Source organism: Notamacropus eugenii, chromosome 2 (assembly GCF_028372415.1).
Source record: "Notamacropus eugenii isolate mMacEug1 chromosome 2, mMacEug1.pri_v2, whole genome shotgun sequence".
NCBI lineage: Eukaryota > Metazoa > Chordata > Mammalia > Diprotodontia > Macropodidae > Notamacropus > Notamacropus eugenii.
Genome location: NC_092873.1, coordinates 320,343,433 through 320,364,050, shown reverse-complemented (window position 1 = coordinate 320,364,050; position 20,618 = coordinate 320,343,433). Strand labels below are relative to the sequence as shown.

General features: G+C 37.1%; 1 protein-coding gene across 5 annotated transcripts in view; it reads left to right on the top strand.

Moving 5' to 3' along the window:
• USP36 (ubiquitin specific peptidase 36) overlaps nucleotides 1-18,156 on the top strand; it is a 38,990-nt gene extending 20,834 nt beyond the window's left edge. For 2 of the 5 annotated variants that reach the window (XM_072645180.1, XM_072645181.1), the window contains exons 14-21: nucleotides 824-1,507; nucleotides 2,311-2,441; nucleotides 4,110-4,736; nucleotides 5,248-5,498; nucleotides 8,836-8,931; nucleotides 12,485-12,600; nucleotides 12,822-12,974; nucleotides 15,707-18,156. In XM_072645180.1, coding sequence (XP_072501281.1) covers nucleotides 824-1,507; nucleotides 2,311-2,441; nucleotides 4,110-4,736; nucleotides 5,248-5,498; nucleotides 8,836-8,931; nucleotides 12,485-12,600; nucleotides 12,822-12,953 — 2,037 coding nt within the window. In that variant the 3' untranslated portion in view covers nucleotides 12,954-12,974; nucleotides 15,707-18,156. Of the gene's footprint in view, nucleotides 1-823; nucleotides 1,508-2,310; nucleotides 2,442-4,109; nucleotides 4,737-5,247; nucleotides 5,499-5,664; nucleotides 5,737-8,835; nucleotides 8,932-11,433; nucleotides 11,547-12,484; nucleotides 12,605-12,821; nucleotides 12,975-15,706 lie in introns of those variants that run through there. The other 3 variants (XM_072645182.1, XM_072645183.1, XM_072645184.1) reach the window with 3 other exon arrangements.
• Nucleotides 18,157-20,618: the final 2,462 nt, after the last annotated feature.

The window sequence follows — 20,618 nt, the reverse complement described above, 5'->3', positions numbered from 1 at the left end:
CAGGGAACAAGGGTAATCTGTATCAGTGCTTATGCAGTTAACTGTCATTTGAGGGAAAATAAGTCTAGTACAAATAGTTCTGACCTGGCCATTTCTGTGCTCCTGGGAGCTTAGCAGAGAGTGGAATAACTTTCAAGCACTTTGCCTGATTTTACTTTGTTCTTTTATAGGATAGCAAAATTAATTGAGTAAGGGAAGGGGATGGGATGAATCATAAAAGGTGAATGTTGAATAAGCTGACTTAATTAAAAACTGCACAGTAGGCTTTATTTCTTCTTTCTCTGCAGCTCTTCTTAAATTGTGGGTCAAGAAAAATTTGCTAACAGTAAAGGTTTCTGAATCCACAGTGGCCAAAAATTAATTAAAAATCAAATGAAAAATGAATTGGAGGTGTTTCTGGCAGCCCTTGACAATATTGCATCGAGCAACTTCAGCCTTGGTTCTGAGTACACTGCATGTGTACTTTGCATTGTACATGCTATCATACCCATCCAGTGCCAACAAGTGCTGCCAAAATGAAAAGGGGTTTCCAGTGGAAAAAGTTTTAGAAGCCCCACTCTAGAGAAGATCTGTCTGTTAGTTTGAAAAATGTATTAGCTTATCTCCCTAAGGGGTACAAAGATAGTCAAATGAAAAGGAATCATCTTGACTACATTTGGCTGTGTATGGAAATGTTTCTTCCATAGGCTTTTCTACAGTAAGCAAAATTTCTTTTTGTAGTTGTGAGAGTTAGTTTTGTCTTTCTTATATAGTGCCTTGCTTACCTGTCCTTATGTTTACCTCAAAGTCCTTAAACTGTGCTTTCTTCTTGGACTTCCTTTAGAAACTGGACTTGATATCAGTGAAAAAACAGCAGACAGCAGAAGAAAATGGTGTCCCAGTTTCCAGGAATAGCTTTGTGGTAGGCCCTAAATCACAGAATGGAAGTGTTCAACTAAAGCTGCCCCTGGGGTCCCTGTCACCAAAACTTTCTGCAAAGCCCATTCATGGACCCATCATACTGGATAAACTGGGGAAAAAAGTCAAGAAGCCTCTCTCCTTGCAACACCTTTCTACATCACTAAAAGTATCTCAGGGGTTAAATGGCATCAGCAGCTTAAGTAGCACTAAACTTGAGAGCCGCAGGCAAGGCTCGTGGGAGAACAAGAGTGCTGTGCTAGCTACCTCACCTAAGCTCCTGCCAGAAGTGACTGTCAATGGCCATGGGCCAAAGGGTAATGGTGAATGTTCAGATCCCAAGAGGAAGGATTCCATCAGTTCCAGCCATGAGTATTCTGCCAGTAGTGAGATAGCCAGGGGGCCCGAGACCCTGAAGAATGGAGTTGGCTGTTTCTATAATTCTCAGGAAACAGACTATTCTGCTGGTGAGCGTACCAAAGAGCCACCTGGTGGAGAGGATTCTAAGATGGTGAAGTTAAAGTCCCCTGTCCTGACCAATACTGCCACTGAGCCTACAAGCATCATGTCCCCCCCACCAGCCAAAAAACTGGCCCTTTCTTCCAAGAAGGTGGGTATGTGAGGTCTCATTCCCTGCATGTGATCCATGGGGCTAGAGAGGCAGGTTTGATTTGCTTTCCTGTCTTAGAATTGAAGAATGACTAGGTATGAGAAGAGAAACTTACAGGGGTTTGGGCCTCAACTCAGAAAAATGAAATTTATTTTAGGTCTCCTTAGCAACCTTTTGGGTTATGATAATGGTAGCAGAGGATTGGCAAAGTAGGGATCAGAGGTTTAAAGGAAGGCTTGGGTTTCCCTCTTGCATTAGCTCATGGATACTTATTGTTAATGGAGGTAAAAATCACCTTGGGAATTCTAGGAAGATAGGAAGGGAGTTGTCTTTTATAGCTCTAGCTAATTGTCCCCTTATTGGATAATAGATGTATGCATAAGATAAACCCCAATTCCTTATTCTTAAAACTTAGGGTGAACATCAGAAATGGGTTAGGGTCTTTTGCTCAGTTGGGTCTCCTTGCCTCTAAATCCACAGAAAGACTGGGTATGGTGGAGTTTGGCAGGGAATCATCAGCATGAGGAAGTGGCAAGAAGATAGTAACTGTTGTGTTGAGATTTCTGTTGAAATTTCCTTCTTTTTTTCCTTTTTGTTTCTAACCAAAAACACTTCTGATTCTTCTTCTATCATTCCCCACCCCTTACCTTCTCTGTTTGTTTTTTGTTTTCTCTTCTTGCCCATCCCAACCTTCTCTCTTTTTCTGGGCTCTTCTTTCCCCTCATTTTTATTTTATTTTTCCCTCTTCACTCACGGAAACCTTTTTTAGACCACCAAGTTTTTATTTATGTCGATAACTACAGGCCAGCACCCTACGGAGGGCGACCGGCAATGACCTCCATTCACCTCCCCATTCATCATTCGCTGACCACACCTACCCCACGAAAATCACCTACCCTGTCTTCGCCTCTTCTTGGCCTGTCAGTAAAATCAGGTGAGTTGTACATATAGAACTCAAGTCAAAGCTCATTTATTCTAATCTGGAGCTAAAAGAAGCAACTAAACTTATCCCTATGAAGGATATTGTATTATTAGATATTGAAGTGAAACTAATTAATGACCAAACAAGGGATAGTAAAAGTGACAGTAATACATGTTCCTCATTGTTTCTTCTTTTTACCTATTAGAAGTTTGAGAGAGGATCCTTCCTTGGTAAAAGAAAAGCTGAGCTTCTACAGTTTGTTTTCATCGTTCTTATTTTTCTGAGACTGTGTTCCATGTGCATATATGATAGTAGACATAAACATATGTTCTATGAGCTATATATTAAGACTTCCCCGAGTAATCTTGTCACACCTTGAAAAAGGAAGAGAAGATCCAAAATAAAGGTGATGTAAAGACAAAAGATAGCAGTAAGAATGAGGGCCCTCATTTCAAAAACTGTTTCCACCCTTCCTAGCCAAACAATATAGTTCCAGAGTATATCAAGAAAAATATTGAAATTGGTGCTGTCCCTCACTACTAATTGGAAAGGTACATTGATTTGTGGATGTCAGAGCACAAATCAAAAAATCTCCTAGGAGTATGAGCTCTAAGCAGTTTGCTTTTTCTAGTTATCTTTTGGCATCTGAAGCTTTGAATTCTGAAATTATTTTGCCCTTTGGTAGTTTCTGTTTCTTTAGCTTTTTTTAAAAAGTGTAGGATGTAGGATTTATATACATTAAGGAAAGAAAAAAGAAACCAGAATTGTAATATGAAAGGATCCATAAAAAAAATTAAAGGAAAAGTCCCTGAAGATAGAGACTTCTAAACATTTGACCTTTTTGACTTAGAGAGAAAGAAAGGATAAGATTAGAATACCTAATTCAACAAACTTTTCTGTTCAACATTGTTGGTTCCTTTTCCTCTGTCTCTGTCTTAGTTCCAGTGCTTGAAGTGCATAGTAACACTAATATTGAGACTGAGCTTTTAGCTTCAGGACAGAGGTTTGGAATGTTGAGTAGGCATTTACTTTCTATTTTTTTCTTCCCAGTTCTGTTTTCCACAAAAAGAAAATTCTCTAGAAATATAATCAGAAATTTCTGTGATATCGTTTTGAATTGGGTTTCTTTTAGTAATTCTGCCTAACCTACATAAATCTGTTATTTAGACTTCTTGTTCCCAGTTTAAGAAAGACAACAGGAGATATGTGGACCTTTTAGTTGATTTTCTCATATAGTTCCTTTATTTCATTTGTGTACAACCTGATAGTTTTGAGGCTGGTAAATGGAACCCAATGTTCACAGTTTTAGGCTTTCAACTATTTCCAAGATTTTCTGATTGGGGAGGTCCCTATTCATTTTCAAATTCTGATAGCATTTAAGTTGAAAAACATTTCACAGTTTTCAAAAGTACTTTAACTATTTGAAGGCAGTACACTATGTAAGTAAAATAAAATAATAGTTGAAATTAAATTTTATTTTGTAAAAACATATTTCAGCCGCTACATTGACATGTTACCTTAAATTATCCCTACATCTCAAAGCAATTGCATTAAGATACTTAAGGGGAAACAGTGTTTAAGATTCATGACTAAGTTGTTTGAGATTGAATTTTAGGAAGGATGATCTCAACTTGGGTCTTTTGGAGCTAATTTTTCATATGCCTGCCTTTCTGTTTTTAGGGCTGTTTCACCTCCCAAATCATCAAATTCTTTGAAGTCTGCCTTCAACTCCTACTCAGTCAAAACTTCACCACTCCCCTCCAGCTTCAGGCCTTCAGGGATGACTGAACCACATAGCTGCTCCTTTGCCTCCAATCCCCTGCCTCAGGTAAATGGGGACATCAAGTCCCCTTCCCACCAGCAGCACGGGGCCAGCAGTGCCCCTCAAAGCTTCTCCAAAAAGAGAAGGAAAAAGCATATAGAAGAAAACAGGCCATACCAAAATCCAGAAGAAGAAATCTCACAGGGAAATGAAGAGGCAGCAGAACTTTCCCATGTAAAGAAAAAGAAGAAGAGGAAGCATTCAGAGGAAGGACATGGATCCTGGACAGAAGTTGCTGCATCTCTTATGCAGGAGGAACAAATACAGACACCAACAGGGAATAGAGGGATAGGAAGGAAGTATGGGTTAAAGGTAACTGTTGATGGGCTGGAGGAAGAGAGCAAAAACCAAGAGATGAATGGCAGTCATATCACAGATGTGACTAATGCCCACTACCTTAGCAAGAAGAAAAAGGAGAAAAAAAGAAAGAGAACGGAGGAATGTAATGAGGAACATTGTCACTATCAGAAATCATCTTTGGACAGGTGAGGATAGGGATAAAAGGACATCAGATATCAATACACCTTTTTGAGATTTAAACTTACATTCTAGGTATGGTACTGTTTGACCACAGTCTTTATGGGAAGGAGGAGCAGAACATACCAGACACAGCTTTAAGCTGTGGTTGGGTCAATTAGATACTATACATTGTTTTCCTGGTGTCTCAGTTTGGTAGATCTAAACCTTTAAGTGATAGTATAATTGATGGCAACCTTCCATACATTTATTATTTTAACTATGTGTGTTAAATTAAATAGTTTGAGTTTATTTAGGTCCCATATTTGATTTTTTTTTTTTTTAGTCCTTCCTAGAGGTCCCTACTAGACCACAAGAATTTGGGTGATAGTTTGTGGGGACTACCTCTTGCCAAATTATAGGTAGATGGAAGAAAAGTGCATTTCAGCTTTTTTATTTGAAATGAGGTTTCTTTAAAATGAGTTTCTTTTCATTCTTTGTTTTGAGTAAGAGATTTAACTACTTCCCATAATTCTACAGCAGCTACTCTATTTGTGACAAGGATGAGCCAGAGTCCATTACAGAGTCCCCAAGGAAAAAGAAAAAAAAGAAAAGAAAGCAAAATTCAGAACAGGATGTAGAAGAGAACAAGCACCAAAAACACCAGAGAAAGGACTGCCAAAGTGACCACAAGATCATCCCTAAGGAAAACACTGTTTGCAAGGAGAGCAATCAGTCTCAAGCTGTGAATGGCCAGCATCCTGGAAATATTGCTCCGTATTTGTTTCTGGGTGAGATGAGGGATGATTAGGAGGTGGGCAGTTTGAAAGAATAGTTTCTTATGTGACTGATGGGTCATGGCTAGTATTTCTTGTTCTGCTTTGTTTTTTATTTCTAGCATTCTGATGTTATTTGAAAACTAAAACTTCTGTTTTGGAATGATTTTTGGCTTTCTAGCATAATTTATCCAATAACACTTGACATGAGATAAGAAGTGGGGAGATGATGAAGTATTTAGAGAATTCCTTATTTTATTCAAGAAGAAACTGAGGCTCAGAGAGAAGTGAGTTGTACAAAATAATATGTATAGTTAATAATAACACAGCAAATTCCCAGTTCATTGTCATTTCCAGCATACCACTTATCACCCATGCTTCACTACTGGTACAGTACATTGGATGGGCAACCATGACAGGTTTAGCTATCTAGGTTATCTCAGGTTAGAATTAAAAGTTGATAAAGAAAAAAATGCTGTTTAATACTCCAGAAGGGCCAATACCTTTGGAGAGATCACCTCAAGTACAAGGTATAGATGATCAGAATCTGAAAAATTGAAAAATTGATTCATACTAATCCAACTGATAATATGGCACGTTGGGGCCATATTATTAATTTGTACTCTGAAAATATAACTGCTGAGATGATCAAATTAATCCTGTCAAATGATAAGTTAATTCTCTTCCGAGTCTAATTGGGAAGTCACTATCAGATGGTTGCTTGGTAAACATAGAATCACAGCTCAAGGCTTTAGACGTTCTTATTGTTAACTGTCATCAAATTTTAATGATCTCATCTCTATATTGAGATGTCTTTGCTAAGCAAACAAATCTTCATGTTAGCTGGAGAGGACACTCTCTCTCCTTGAAAGTTTTGAAAATTTATTGACAGATTCTTATTATTCTTTGACATTCTTTTAAATTTCATGTAGATTAATGGTGTCAAAAGTAAGTAGAAACAGGCCACTAAACTTGTACATAAGGATCCCTTTGGGTGCATATTAACTTAAAAAACTGTATGTGTGTGTGTATGTGTCTGTGTCTGTGTGTAGACACACATACACCACATTTTAATCCGGTTCAGGCCACACTTAGGAGTGTTGTGGGCCATATGTTTGATACCTCAGATTACTACCCATAATTTAAGATAACATTGCAGTTAACTACATTTTATAGCTTATCTTACATTTAAGTATCCTTGATGAGATTTGGTCATACTGTAATATCATTAGTAAAATGCTATTTATTTTAAAAATAGACTTTACATTATCCACATTTTATTCCTCTTTGTCCCCTTTCCTTCCTCCTCCCAGAGAACCAATTAAAAAAAAAACTTAGGTTATAAAGTATATACAGTATATGTAAACTTACCATTGGATCAGAACCTCTGCAAAGGAGTAAGGAGAGATTCTCATGTCTTCTGTGGAGTCGTTTTTTTTTCGTTACTTCACATTTAGTTTGGATTGTTTTACGGTGGTTCTTCTATTCACGTACATTGTTGTGTTTTCCTGGTTTTGCTTACTTCACTTGGCGTCAAAGTCTTTCCATGCTTCTCTGTATTCATCATACTCAGTTTTTCCTATAGCACAGTGATAGTTGTTTACATTTTTGTACTGCAGTTTATTTAACCATTCCCCAGTCAGTGGGCATCTACTTTGTTTTCAATTCTTGTCTACTGTAAAAAGTGCTGCTATAAATATATGTTGGTATATACAGAGATTTTCTTTTTTGTCATGACTTCTGTGGGCTATAGGCATACCATCTCTGGATATGGATATTCTAGGGGAAATATTTTAGAAACTTTATTTTTGAAATTCCATATTGCTTTTCAGAATGTATGGGCCAATTTAGATCTCCACCATCCATAACTCTACCAATTTTGACTTATTCCATCTTTATCAACTTGCTAGATGCAATAGCAAACCTCAGGGTTGTTTTGATTTAGATTTCATGTATTAGTGATTTGGCTCATTTTCCCCTATGATTATTAACAGTTTGTGAAAACTTGTTTGTTTTTTTAAGCTTTGACCCTAAATTCTGCAAGTATATCCTTTTTGAGGAATATATCTCTTCTAACTCTCTCTAATATATCTTCTCTAATCTCTTCTCACTATTTTGAGGATGTATATTAGGATTTGAACTTTATTCTATTTCTTTTCACAGCAAATATATAGACTCACTTTATGTCTTTTCCAAGAATGAATTTCAAATAATTGCCTCTTATATTAGCTATAAATGGTATTCTTTTTTTTTTCTCACATTTATTAAAGGTGTTGCTTCTTTTTTTCATTATTGTTACTTCTCATTGACAAAATCCCACCACCCATAGAACCATCCCTTGCAACAAACAAGTACAGTTACAACAAATCCTTACATGGTCCATACCTGGAGTTCAGTGCCTTATTCTGCACTTCTTAAAGTGCTTTTCACTGGACTGTCATCTGGAATTACTGCATTTAGCAAAATTCTGAGCTCCTCTAGTGTTGTTTCCCTTTATACTGTTGTAGTCATCATGAAATTATCTCCTGATTCCGCTTTAATTTTCTGCACTATTCTTGTCTGTGACTGGAAGAAACAGCATCATCTGTGTTTTGAAATAAGTAAAAAGATGAAATGAACTGGATACTCACTAATTGAGGAAATGGCTAAAAAAGATTTGCTATGTGAATGTAATGCAGTGAGAAAAAATGGAAGATAATGTTTCATGTTTACAAAGCATTTTAATATTTCAGAAGTGCTTTACATATTTATTTGATCTCACAACAAGCCTATTATCCCCATTTTTTAGATGAAAAAACAAATTCACAGAGCTTAAGTGATTTGCCTAAGGTTACATAACTAGTAAGTATCTGATGTGGAATTTGACCATAGATCTTCCTGATTCCCAAGTCCAGTGTTTTATTCATTTTGAAATGCCAGCCATTCAGATGAAGAATTTGGAGGAATATGGGAAGATTTTTATGAAATGATTGAGTGAAAAAGAAACAGAACCAAGAGAAGAACACATACAGTCAATACAACAGTGTAAATAAAGCAGTCACAAAAGGGAAGCCAAACTTTGGGTAACTAAAAAGCAACAGATAGTGATATAGAGCTCACTCCTTACAGCAGTGGGGAGAGGGAGCGACTCCTAGGACAGAATCTTGTGTACATTGTGTCGATTGGGTCACCATCTTGGGTATTTTCACTTAACTATGTTTGTTACAAGAGAGAGTTCCATTGTGGAGGGAGGGGATATTTTTCCACAAAAGGAAAAAATGTCAATGAAACGTATTTTAAACATAATATTGACTGTGTCCTTAATAGTTTAACGTGAAGATATCTGCTAATATAATTCTTATTCTAATTGCAGAGAAGAAACAGGCTCCTCTTCATCTCTGGAATAAAGAATCTAATATAGTCCAGGAATTGCTTGAATATTCATCAGATAAAGCTTATGGAAAAAAAGGTACTGCCTTTGAGACCAAGCCTATTTTTGTTCCTTTGGCTAAGATTTCTCAAATTCTCAAAAGTACTTGAGATGTAGAAGACCTAAAAGGGGTGGGGAGAGTGTCCTGGAATGTTGTGAAAGACTATAAATCATTAGAGAAAACTTAGTTATAAAAATTGCAAGTATGTTTATGAAATTGATTTATCCTTTGCAACAGCAAATTTCCTGTACTGCTTATCAGTGAAGACAAAAATTTGAGCTATAAATGTAATGATACAGATAGTTTAAAATTTGATTTTATTTTTTAATATTCAAACAATGCTTACTACTTAGAATTTATAAAAATACGAATCTAGGTATGTGGGATACTTAACCAAACTATCTTTTATCCCTTTTTTTCTTCTCATAGCCATCTTTATTGAGGAGGATTCACTTTTTTTTTCTTTAAGGAATAGGCTTTTTATTTGACATGGCAGAGCTTAAATAAAGCACCAGGGGGATGATAAGAAAAGGATACTAGGGAATTCACTAGTAGGGGAGATAGGAGGGTGGTGGTCATCACATGAAGGTAAGAAGAATGGGATAAAAATGAGTATTTTGCCAGGTAATCTTGGAGCAGTCAGGGAACAGACATTTATTAAGTACATACTGTGTGACAGACACTGTGTTAAGTGCTTTACAACTAGATCTTTTGATCCTTATAATAACCTTAGGAGGCATGCTGTTATCCCCATTTTACAGTTGAGGAAATAAGCAAGGAGTATTTAAGTGACTTACTTGGGGTTGTCTAAGACAGGATTTAAACTCAGTGCTTCCTGACTCCAGGCCCAAATTCTATCTACTATACCACTCATGGCATAAGAAGAGAGAGCCTGCTCCTACAACTTTCCATATCTTTACATCAAGCTTTTTTAAGGACTACTGGGGCCTGAACAACTCAAAGGATGGAATTCTGCTCCAGTGAATCAGATTGGTTTGTAACCTCTGAATTCACAGGCAGAAAGGAACTGACAGTTTCTAGTTGGGAAGATTCTGTATGTGGAAGATTCTACAGAAGGGCAGGAGGAGGGGATCATGACTAGGCTATAGACAGCCTATTAGGCAAATTAAAACTATTTCCAAACCTTGACCACCCACAATCTGCCCCTCAGTAGGCTAATTATGCCCCAAGACAACTCGGAAGAACCATATACAACTGGAAACAATTGGACATACAGCCTGTCCTTACCACCAGGTCAGAGATAAGAAAGAGGTACAAAACTAGGCACATAGATCCTGCATAGTTAAACTTAACAATATAGAAGTAAGTCCCATATTTGGAAAGAGTTTTTTCATTCAGTCATTGCCTCTGGAATAATGGGACTAAGACTATAACCTGTTTCTCTTAATTGGTTGCCCAAGGCACAGTGAAGGGGTAGAAGGAAAAATTAAAATTAGAGAATTGCATTCCTGGAATTCTGCCCCTCGTCATCTCCACCCCTTGGCTTTCCTGACTTAAAGTCCCAACCAAAGTTCTCCCTTCTTTAAGAAGCCTTTCTCAGTGCCCTTAATAATAATTCCTTTTCTCTGTGACTAAAGTGTGTGTGTGTGTGTGTGTGTGTGTGTGTGTGTGTGTGTGTGTGTGTGTGTGTGTGTATGTATTTTGTTTGCATGTTGTCTCCCCTATTTGGTTGTGACCTTGTGATCAGCGACTGTTGTTTTTGTTTTCATCCCTAGTGGTTAGCACAGTGCCTGACTCTACTCTGTTCTTCATTCCTCCACTGAGATACAGGTCTGACTATGTCAGTCCCCTTTAAATTCTAGTGGCTCCCTGTTAACCTCCAAGATCAGCTAAAAGTTGTCTTTGGCATTTAAAGCTTTTCAAAACCAGGCCCCTACCTACTTTTCCAGTCTTCTTGTCATTCCCTTCAACATGCTCTACAATCCAAAGACATTGACCTTTTCATTATTCTTTGAATTCAGTGCTCCATCTCCTCTACCTTTTTTTACCAGCTATCCCTTATGCTTGGAATGCTCTACATCCCCTTCTTCCTCCTTCTTCCCTAGTTTTTTTCAAGTCTCATCTTAGATCCTTCCTAAAAGAGACTTTTCCTGGTCCAGCTAATGCTAGTGCTTTCCCTTTATTGATTATCTTCAATTTATCCTGTATATATCTTGGGTTTTTTTTTTCCATGTATGTATGTATGTATAGTTTGCATATTATCTCTCCCATTAGACTGTGAGCTCCTTTAAAAGAGGGACTGGTTGGTTTGGTTTTTGTCTTTGTCTTTCTTTGTATCCCCAGCACTTAATACAGTGTTTGACATATAGTAGATGCTTAATAAGGCTTGTTGGCTGACTAACAGTTCTATATTTCTCTCACTTCCAGTTCTCCATCATTTCCTTGCATATCCACACTATGAATGGGACTACAAAAGGGCCTTTGCTTCCATTTATCAAGTTTTTATTTAATTCTACTACTCTAGTATATTTTGCCTATGAACAAGAATAGTGACTGGACCTATTATTTCATTGATATAGGGAAGTCTCAGGTGAGGAGATTCCCTCCACCAATTCAGATCAACACCTTCTCTGCAACTTACAGTTTTAGGATTGCCTAGACCTATGAGTTTATTCATATAGGGAACTCCCAGGTGAGGAAACTTTCTCTACCAATTCAGATCAGCACTTTTTCTGTAACTTAGAATCTTAGAATGTTGCCTAACACAGTAACAGGGTAAATGAGGTTAATTTTACCTAGGACCAGTTCAGCTATGGGCCTGTCATTCATGAATGCTTATTGGAACAGCCTGCTTATAGTTTCCTTTTTTTGAGGAGGAGATGTTAGTTCATTAACATGCCTCCATATCAGTAATCCTTAATATTCATTTGGTCTTAGCATATCAGTATATGAGGTCAAGATCAAAGCAGTATTAATTAACAGTACTCGAAGATTCATCCTCTTTAAATAGATGATCAAGAAAGGGAGTGTAAAACAAAATGGGGACAGTAATAACTACTTGCCCTTGATATAACAGAGGCTTCCATAGCAGCATTATTTATTTCAGACAATTTAGCCAGCTGGGGCATCAGATGTACAATCTATTAGAGGACCTAGGGCCTCATCTTTGTGTTTCACCAAACTGCAGGAGCCTAATTTCTTCTGCCCTAGATACCTTTAAAACTATTGGTTCTATTTTATGCTACTCTTACCTGTTTCAAAGAACATTCCAAAGTCAGCATTCAATTCTTTCCCCAGTTTGACAACTTATTTAGGAAACTGTAAAAAAGCTTTCCTATTCCATATCACCCACCCTATCCCCCTCAGCAAAACAGTTGTGAAGATTGTATTCAGGAAAAGGGAGTGGAGGCAGAATCTAGCTTCTGTCATCTCTTCTGCCATGGTCTGTTGTTGTTACTGACTAAAAGGACTTCCCAAAAGAATTAGTTGAGCCAATAAATGCTAAAAGAATCACTTTTGCCAGTAGCAAGTGATGAGAAGAGTGCATTATGCCACTTGGTGAATTAGAAACTTAGGTTTCTGAGTTAGCTAAGCCTACCTAAGTATTGACAGCTATGTCTCCATTTGTAGTTTTGACATGGGATGGTGAGGTGTCAGCCATCAGTCAGGATGCCATTCAATATAGAAGAATGGCCCAGAATGAGACAGTGATCGATGACTGGGACAAAGAATTTGACTCTGGGAAGGTAAGACATGGCTGGGAATATGGGTCTGATTATGTATTTTTAAAATATATTCCAAGTGTTATAGAAAACCTTAATTGCTTGATGTTTTTTGGTGAGTACAGTGAAGCTAAGTCCAGATCTGGTAAATAGGGGGAACTTGAAATTAGCCTAATGAAAAAACCATGATGGGATTTGGTGGCTGTGCTTTGTGAGATTTTGACTTCTATGTCTTTCTCTTCCAGGAAAAGAAAACAAAGAAGTTCAAGCGAGAGAAGAGGAGAAACTTCAATGCCTTCCAGAAACTTCAGAGCAGGCGGAACTTTTGGTCTGTGACCCATCCAGCTAAGGTTACAAGCCTTAGCTACCGCCGCTGAACCCTGCTGCTACTAAGAAAGGTAAATTTGAAATATCTTAGAAACTCAACTTGTTTTTGAATGTTGTACTAGTAACCTGAAGAAAGGATCACATCTCATTTCTTCAGCTGTTGAGATATACATTTGTTCCATCTGTTGGTAGACTATAACGCAGGGAAAGATGAAGTGAAGTTGAAATTTAATAGCTTTAATGTGTGCTGCTACTGACTATGGGACCTCTTCTCACACTTAACTGAAAACACTGAGGGCGTCTTTCTCAAGCTCCTTTTCTTTCCCAGTTCCATACTTCAAATCATTTCTGCAGTATCCCTGCCCCACCTCTAGTCTCAGGGGAGACTTAGCTCCTTTATCCTTGTGTTTGGCACCTTGCCTCCACTCTCTCTCTAATTCTTAACCTTTCCTGATCCAATGGCTCCTTCCCTGCTACTTTCAAACATGCCCAGATCTCCTCATCCTAATAAACCTTCCATGGAGGAGCCTCTCCTTTTTACTTATTCATCCTTTACTCACTTCTCAGCCCCTTGAAATCTAGTTTTTGTTTTTATCACTTGACTAAAACTGTACTCTACAAGGTCACTTATGATCCCTGTATTGCTAAATCCTTTGCTGTTTTATCAGTTTTCATCTTTTTTTTACCTGTCTGCAGGATTTGATGTTGTGACCACTCCCCTTTTTCTGAGTACCTTCTCCTTCCCAGGTTTTCATGATGTTGTTCTGTCATGGTTGTTTTCTTTGCAAGGTCATATTCGTATCCCTTCACATAAATGTGTCCTACCCCAGGGCTCTGTCCTGGTCTGAACTTTTCTTGTAGGTTCATTTCCTGTAGGTTCAGTTATCTCTATGCAATTAACTCCCAAATTTACATATTTAGCCTTCATTTCTTTCCTGAATTCCAGTCCCATATCCCTGGTATGCCTGAAGTGCAGGTCTGACCATGTTACATCCCTGCTTAAGAACCTTCAGTGACTTCCCTTGAAGATAATATACAAACTCTTTTCTGGCTTTTTAAAAATTCAATTTTACTTTATTTTCAGATCTATATGCTCTCCATCTAACCTTCCCCCTCTTCTGAGAAAAATAAAACCCCTGTTATATACATGTATATGTAATATCCTGTGTGTTACGTACATGTATATACACATGTGAGTATATACACACTGTGGGTGTATATATACATATGTGTATTGTATAGGCACATATACATTTGCATGCGAGCGAGCACATGTGTGCGCACACATACACACATACACACACACACACACACACACACACACACACAAACGTAATGAAGCAAAACAAATGTCCTTATTGGCTATGTTCAAAAATTATGTCTCAGTTTGTACTGTGAGTTCATTACCTCTCTCTGTGAGGAGGTAGGTAGCATGTTTCATCTTAGGTCTTCTAAAATTGTGGTTGGTCATTAAGTTGAGCAGTCCCTAAGTCTTTCAGAGTTATTTGTCTTTACAACATTGCTGTTATTGTATAAATTGTTCTCCTGGTTCTACTTACTTCACCCTTCATCAGTTCATATAAAGTCTTCCCTGGTTTCTCTGAAACTATCTCAGTTATTATTTCTTATAGGACAGTAGAATTCTGTCACATACGTGTACCATGACTTGTTTAGCCAGCTTGACAGGCACCCTGTCAGTTTCCAATTCTTCGCTATCTCAGAGAAAAGGCTGTTATAAATATTTTTTTATGTACGCATCCTTTTCCTTTTTATTTCATCTCTTTTCGGTATGGAACTAACAGTGTTGCTACTAGGTCAGAGGGTATACACAGTTTAATAGCTTTTTAAATATAATTCCAGATTGCTTTCCAGAATGGCAAGGTCAGTTCATAGCTCCATCAACCATGCATGCATTAATATGCCTGTTTTCCCACAGCTCCTCCGGTATTTGTTGTTTTCCTTTGTTGTCACTTTACTGATCTGATGAATATGAATTGAAACCCTAGAGTTGTATTAATTTGCATTTTTCTAATTTTTAATAAATTAGAGCAGTGTTGTCATACTAAAGAGAAATAGGAAAAAGCAGTATTTAAAGACTCCCCCCCACCCTCCCCCTGCAGTTTGCATATTGACTTAGAAAACCACATATTTACACTGTGGGCAGTGGACTACGTGTTTGACAACTCTGATTTGGAGCATTTAGATTTTTTCCTCTGAAAAGTTCCTGTTCATCTCTTTTGACCATTTATCAACTGGGAAATAGCTTTTTTATAAATTTCAGTTAGTTCCCTGTATATCTTAGAAATGAAACTATCTTAGAAACATGTTGCATAGATTTTTCCCATGTACCTGCTTCTCTCCTAATTTTATCTGCATTGGTTTTGTTGATTAAAAAAACTTTAATTTCATATAATTTAAATTGTCCCTTTTACCTCTCTTTCCAGGCTGATAGGACATACTCATGTACTCAACCATTCTGCCTAAGTGGCCCACTTGTCTTTTCACAGGCTACCCTGCTCTCCTCTTCTGGAATCCCTTTAAGAGGGCTTTTCTAATTCTAATGTTGGTGCTTTTACTTATTCTGCCCACCTCCACTCCTTTCAGATCACTGTGTACTTGTTTTGTATTCATCTTGTATTGATAACATATTCACTTATCTGTGAACATGTTGTATCCATTGAGTAGATTTTAAACTCTTGACTGCCTTGCTTTTACCTTTTTATCCCTAGTACTTAAAATAATACATAATATTAGGAGCTTAATAAATGCCTGTTAATTTATCAATTAATTCTTTCTTCCACAGCTTCCAGGAAAAAAAAGTATCACTCTGTGAGCTGTAGATGCCTCTCTGTTGGATCTCAAGAACAGTTGTTGTGGACCTTAAATAACCCTGCTACTCCAAGGGTATTTACACTGTGAAACTACCTTGGCAGGAGACATCTCCCTCTGCTTCTGTTACTGATCATCCTGGAATAGTCTTATGGACCATTATTTTACAAAAAGGAAAGATTTTAAGGTCTAGAGTCTTGGTGACTGCAAAAACGGACTGTAGGAAAAGCCAGCATCTGATAGTACTGTAAAGGTGGCAGTTCAGTGGGCTCAGGGTGTGGACTGAATCTAGTTTATTAATTGAATGTAAGATAGAGATTCTTCCACAGCAACAACAATGCAGCCAAAGGAGATCTAGGTTACTGGTATGTATAAAGGTGCAAGATGAGGGGATGGATTAGGTAGTTTAATGGAAACTAGTACCTCCTTCCATTGTATCCTAAAGAAAACTTGGTCAGGAACACACCTGAAATTTCACACTTTCATGGTGAAAAATCATCTGCACTACAGCTGCTGGCATTTTGTATGCTTTCGCTACACTGTTTTTATTTTTGGGTGTGGAGCTGGCATTTCTCTGAACTTGAGTGACTTGTCTATGCCTCTCCTGTTCATCTTGCTGCAGTTAAGCAGGAATACTGCAGCATTTCTCCTTTGGAATGGAGGCTTTAGTTAATACTTCTCTTTTTCCTTGAAAATTGCTGCTATTGATACCTTCATAGAGTAAAAAGCCGATTTTCTGCAGTCTGAACTTGTAATGAGCTGGAATTATCTGTTCTTTGCTTCTAAGTATGCTGTTTTTCTTGCTCCAGTGTGACTGTGATGTAGTTTACCTTACAGCTGCAGTGATCCATGGAGGTGGTGGTCTTGGGGGGTAAAACTCTTCTATTTTATTTTGGTAGTTGATGTAAGAAAATATACTTATTACCAAGCCAGTGGTAAAATATTTTCCATTTTGATACTGTTCATAGAAACCCTTGGTTTAGACTATACCCAGTATTATTTATTGTGCCTTCAACATTAGGAGTTTGAGAAGTATGGAAAACTCAGTTTATTTAGCATTTTAAGAAAACATAACTTCCACTATAGGTAGGAAGAAGGTGATAGAAATTTCACATTTGGTATCAAATAGAAAATCTATATGTGATTTAGATTCTTTCCAACAAGTGATTATTTTGCACAGGACCTCCTGTTATTTATGTTTGTGCCACTTTCTTTTAATTTAACTTTGCCTTACACTCTGCTATCACCTTAATTGGGGTTTCAGTGTTCACTGTAGACAGAACCTGCTTTGGGGGAATTGTCAGCATTGTAGACCTTTATTTTTAAATGGGCTCATTCATTCAACAATCATTTATTAAGCAGCTATATTTGAGAATAATAATACATGTGGTCTGTCCTCATTAGTTACTTCAAGTCTTGCGAAAACAGAATTGTAGGGTTTGCTAATGCTAATTAGGGGATTTTTTGCTATCCTCTCAGAGTGCAGATTTCTGAATGTCAATTTATACTTCATTCTCATGAAAAGAAGAAGCAGTCATCAGTGTTCCTGTGGCTTAATTATCTATTGCCATGATGGAGGAGAAGCAGCTGCTTTTTTTTTTCAATAATCACTTCTTCCTTATGTTGAAATGTACTCCTCCACAGATTATCTCCCAAGCCATTTCCTTGTAATGTCCTATAGTTGAAAAAGAAAATTTAAGTCATCTACTGGCATAATATCGTCTTTTTTTCCCCTCCCTCACACACCCCATTTCTTACTCCTAAACTCCTCATATATCCCTTCCATACTACAGTTATGACATCTTTTCCCCGTAGTCTTTGAAAATAGATGTATGACTTTCCAAAGCATTTTATCACTGTCCAAATGTAGACTGAATGTAGACTAGCCATTTCCTTTTATAAAAAATGATTAACCAAATTGGGAGAGGGAAGGGATAGTGCCCAAATATAATTTCATACCAACTCTAGAGTGACATGTACATATTTACATATATATATATATATATATATATATACACACACATATAAATATCTATACATACAGACATATACATACATATATATGTATATACATAGCTTTTATAATAGCAGTCATTCAGTTGACTTGGAATATGGATTTTATTTAACTTTGCATTTAGGAGGTAAGTGAGGTGGAGTGTGATCTGTACGGTAAAGACTCTACCCCTTTGAGTGATAAGGTATAGTGTCACTCACAGATAAATTACTATTGATTACCTTGTTTTATTAACCTGGACTTCATTTTGACAGTTTTTAAAGTCTCATGTTTAATGGTTGTATAATCTCTAATGTATGTGCGTGGATAGATTTGTCATCTACTTGTATTTTGCACCTCCAGCTGAAGGGTGCTCGGTAGCCTCAGATATTGCCAAGATCATGGTGCAATAAAACAATCAATTTTTGTGAGTTTTGTCAGTGTCTTGGTGAATTTTTTGTTGTTAAGTTGTCTTTTTTTTTTTTTGCCAGTTAGTGTGAAAAGTTCTAGTAGCAATTCATTCAGTGGCCATTGGGATTGTAATATTTTCTTGCAAATTGATGATTTCAGAAATCTAGGGTTAGAATAATTTGGAACAGGGCTCAAGATGATATACCTCTTTAAAAATGAGAGTTAAATAGAAACTTTTGATAATTTGGGGAAGATAAACTTTTATTATAATGGTAGGTTTTAAATGAGTACTATGCTAAAGAATTCTAAAATAAGTTATTACAATTTTATATTGGAAAAATAGAATTAGTTTAGAGACAGATGAGTATGTTATACTAAATGATCAGTTTTCTCTACAGAATGAATTTAATAACAATAACTTTTTAAACTTTTCAAAGCTACTAGTACACATGTATTCAAAAAGTCAACAGTATTCCCTTCAACAAACATTAAAGGTGTGCCAGTGAAACAGAAGGAATGAGACATTAAAACAGTCTCTGCTTCCAAGAAATCTATCATAGGTATGACATGGAAAATTGGAAAAGATTTATGATTTCATCTTTGTGGGTGTTAACTACCACCAAAGCAGGTTGGAGTCCCTCCATGCTATAGTGTCTTGTGGCAATATTAATAACAATAGCAATTATTATCGTATAGTGTCCAACCTGATTATGAGCCTTTCCAAATTCAGTTAGGAAAATCCTTAGATCTATTCTTCATTATATAATCAAAGCTTTTCCAGTTTGGTGTGGGACCTATCAGAGCTTAAATTGTGTTGGCTTAGGGTTACCTCCATTCTAAGATGAAGTACAAAAGAAGTAATTCAGTGAGGCAAGACAGATACATAAATAAATAAAATCAAAATAACTTGTAAACTAGTATGAAGAGAAGATCTAAGCAAAGTCCTAGAAATTTGAGGCAGGACAGATCACTTATAGCTGATTACAGAGATAACTGATTAGATGTAGAGAAGAAAAAGTCATATTGGCCTGAAATTTAATGTTTGAGAAGATGGTGGTACCATGGACAGAAATAGAGAAGTTAAGTAGAAGCACAGGGGATTATATTATTCAGTTTTGATTTTTGAGGTGTAATAGGACCTCCAGGTTGAAATCAGCAAGTAGTCAGACATGTAGGACTTGTGTTCTCAAAGGAATTGAGCCTGGCAATTAAAGCTTTGGCAGTCATCCACATAGAGTTGGCGATTGAAGCTATCAGAGTAAATAAATTCATGGTAAGGAGAAAAGGGTCTTGGTTACCTATTCAGCAGACTTGTGATTTTTGAAACTCCCTGTACCAATGCAGATTGGAGCCACCTGAAGCAATGAGATTTTAAGTACCAGTAGGTTATAGAGGTCAGATTTAGGCTTAGGTCTTTCTGAGTTGAGGTAATCTCTCTGTCCACTAAGCTATTGGTTTCCAAACATTTTTGAGCCCATTATGGTTATACTTATTCATAAAATACGTGTATGCTTCTATACTGATAATTACATTATAAAACACACAGAAATATTTAAAAGATGAGATAAAGATTAAAACTATTTGATCCTAGAGTCAATAGGGAACTGCTGGACTTTATTGAATAGAAGAGTGACATTGTAAGACCTGTGTTTTAGGAAATGAGTTTTGTCACTTTTGCTGGTGGTATTGGAGACAGGAGAGAACTGGAGGGACCAGTTAGGCTATTCAGAAGTCTAGGTGAGGTGATAAATTTCTGAAGTAAAGGGGTAGCTTTGTGAGTGTAGAAAAAAAGAATGGGATAGATATGAGAGATATTTAGGCAGAAACGAGATTTGGCAAATGATTGGATATGTGAGTTGAGGGAGCGCGAAGAGTCAAGGTTGTTAACCTGAATGACTGAGAGAAGGACGATACTGTAAGCAGTAATAGGGAAGTTTAGAAAAGTGTTTTTTCAGGAAAGATAATGAGGTAGACAAGCTCTCACAACCATCCTCACCTATTCATCTTGTTTGATTTACTTTGTCCCACTCAAAATGAACAGGGGAAGATGGGGCTTTTTCTGGTCACTACTCAGAAGTCCAGAGCTCTCCCTAAGGGATACCTGCTATAACCATGAGATGATCTTGGAGGAAGGGGTTGGTTATGTTGGAGGAAAGGGAAAGGCAGATTTTCCCAATAGTACTTGGAAAGCTGCTTTTGGGACGTTGATCTCAGAGGGGATGGTTGGAAGTTTGCACTGTGGAAAAAGGGACAGAATGGAGGGAATAATGTTTGGAGAGCGGGATAGGTACTGGTGGTTTTGAAGATATACCCCATGTTTGACTGTTGTGAGAAAAGTCAGTCACAAAGACTTTGGGGTCAGGTCACATCCTCCTCTTTGAAGACTACTCATGCCACTGCATAAACAGTATTTTTACTACCAACTACATTAAGAGTGTACATCATGTTGCACTCATGAACATTTTAAAGGGTAGAAAGTAGT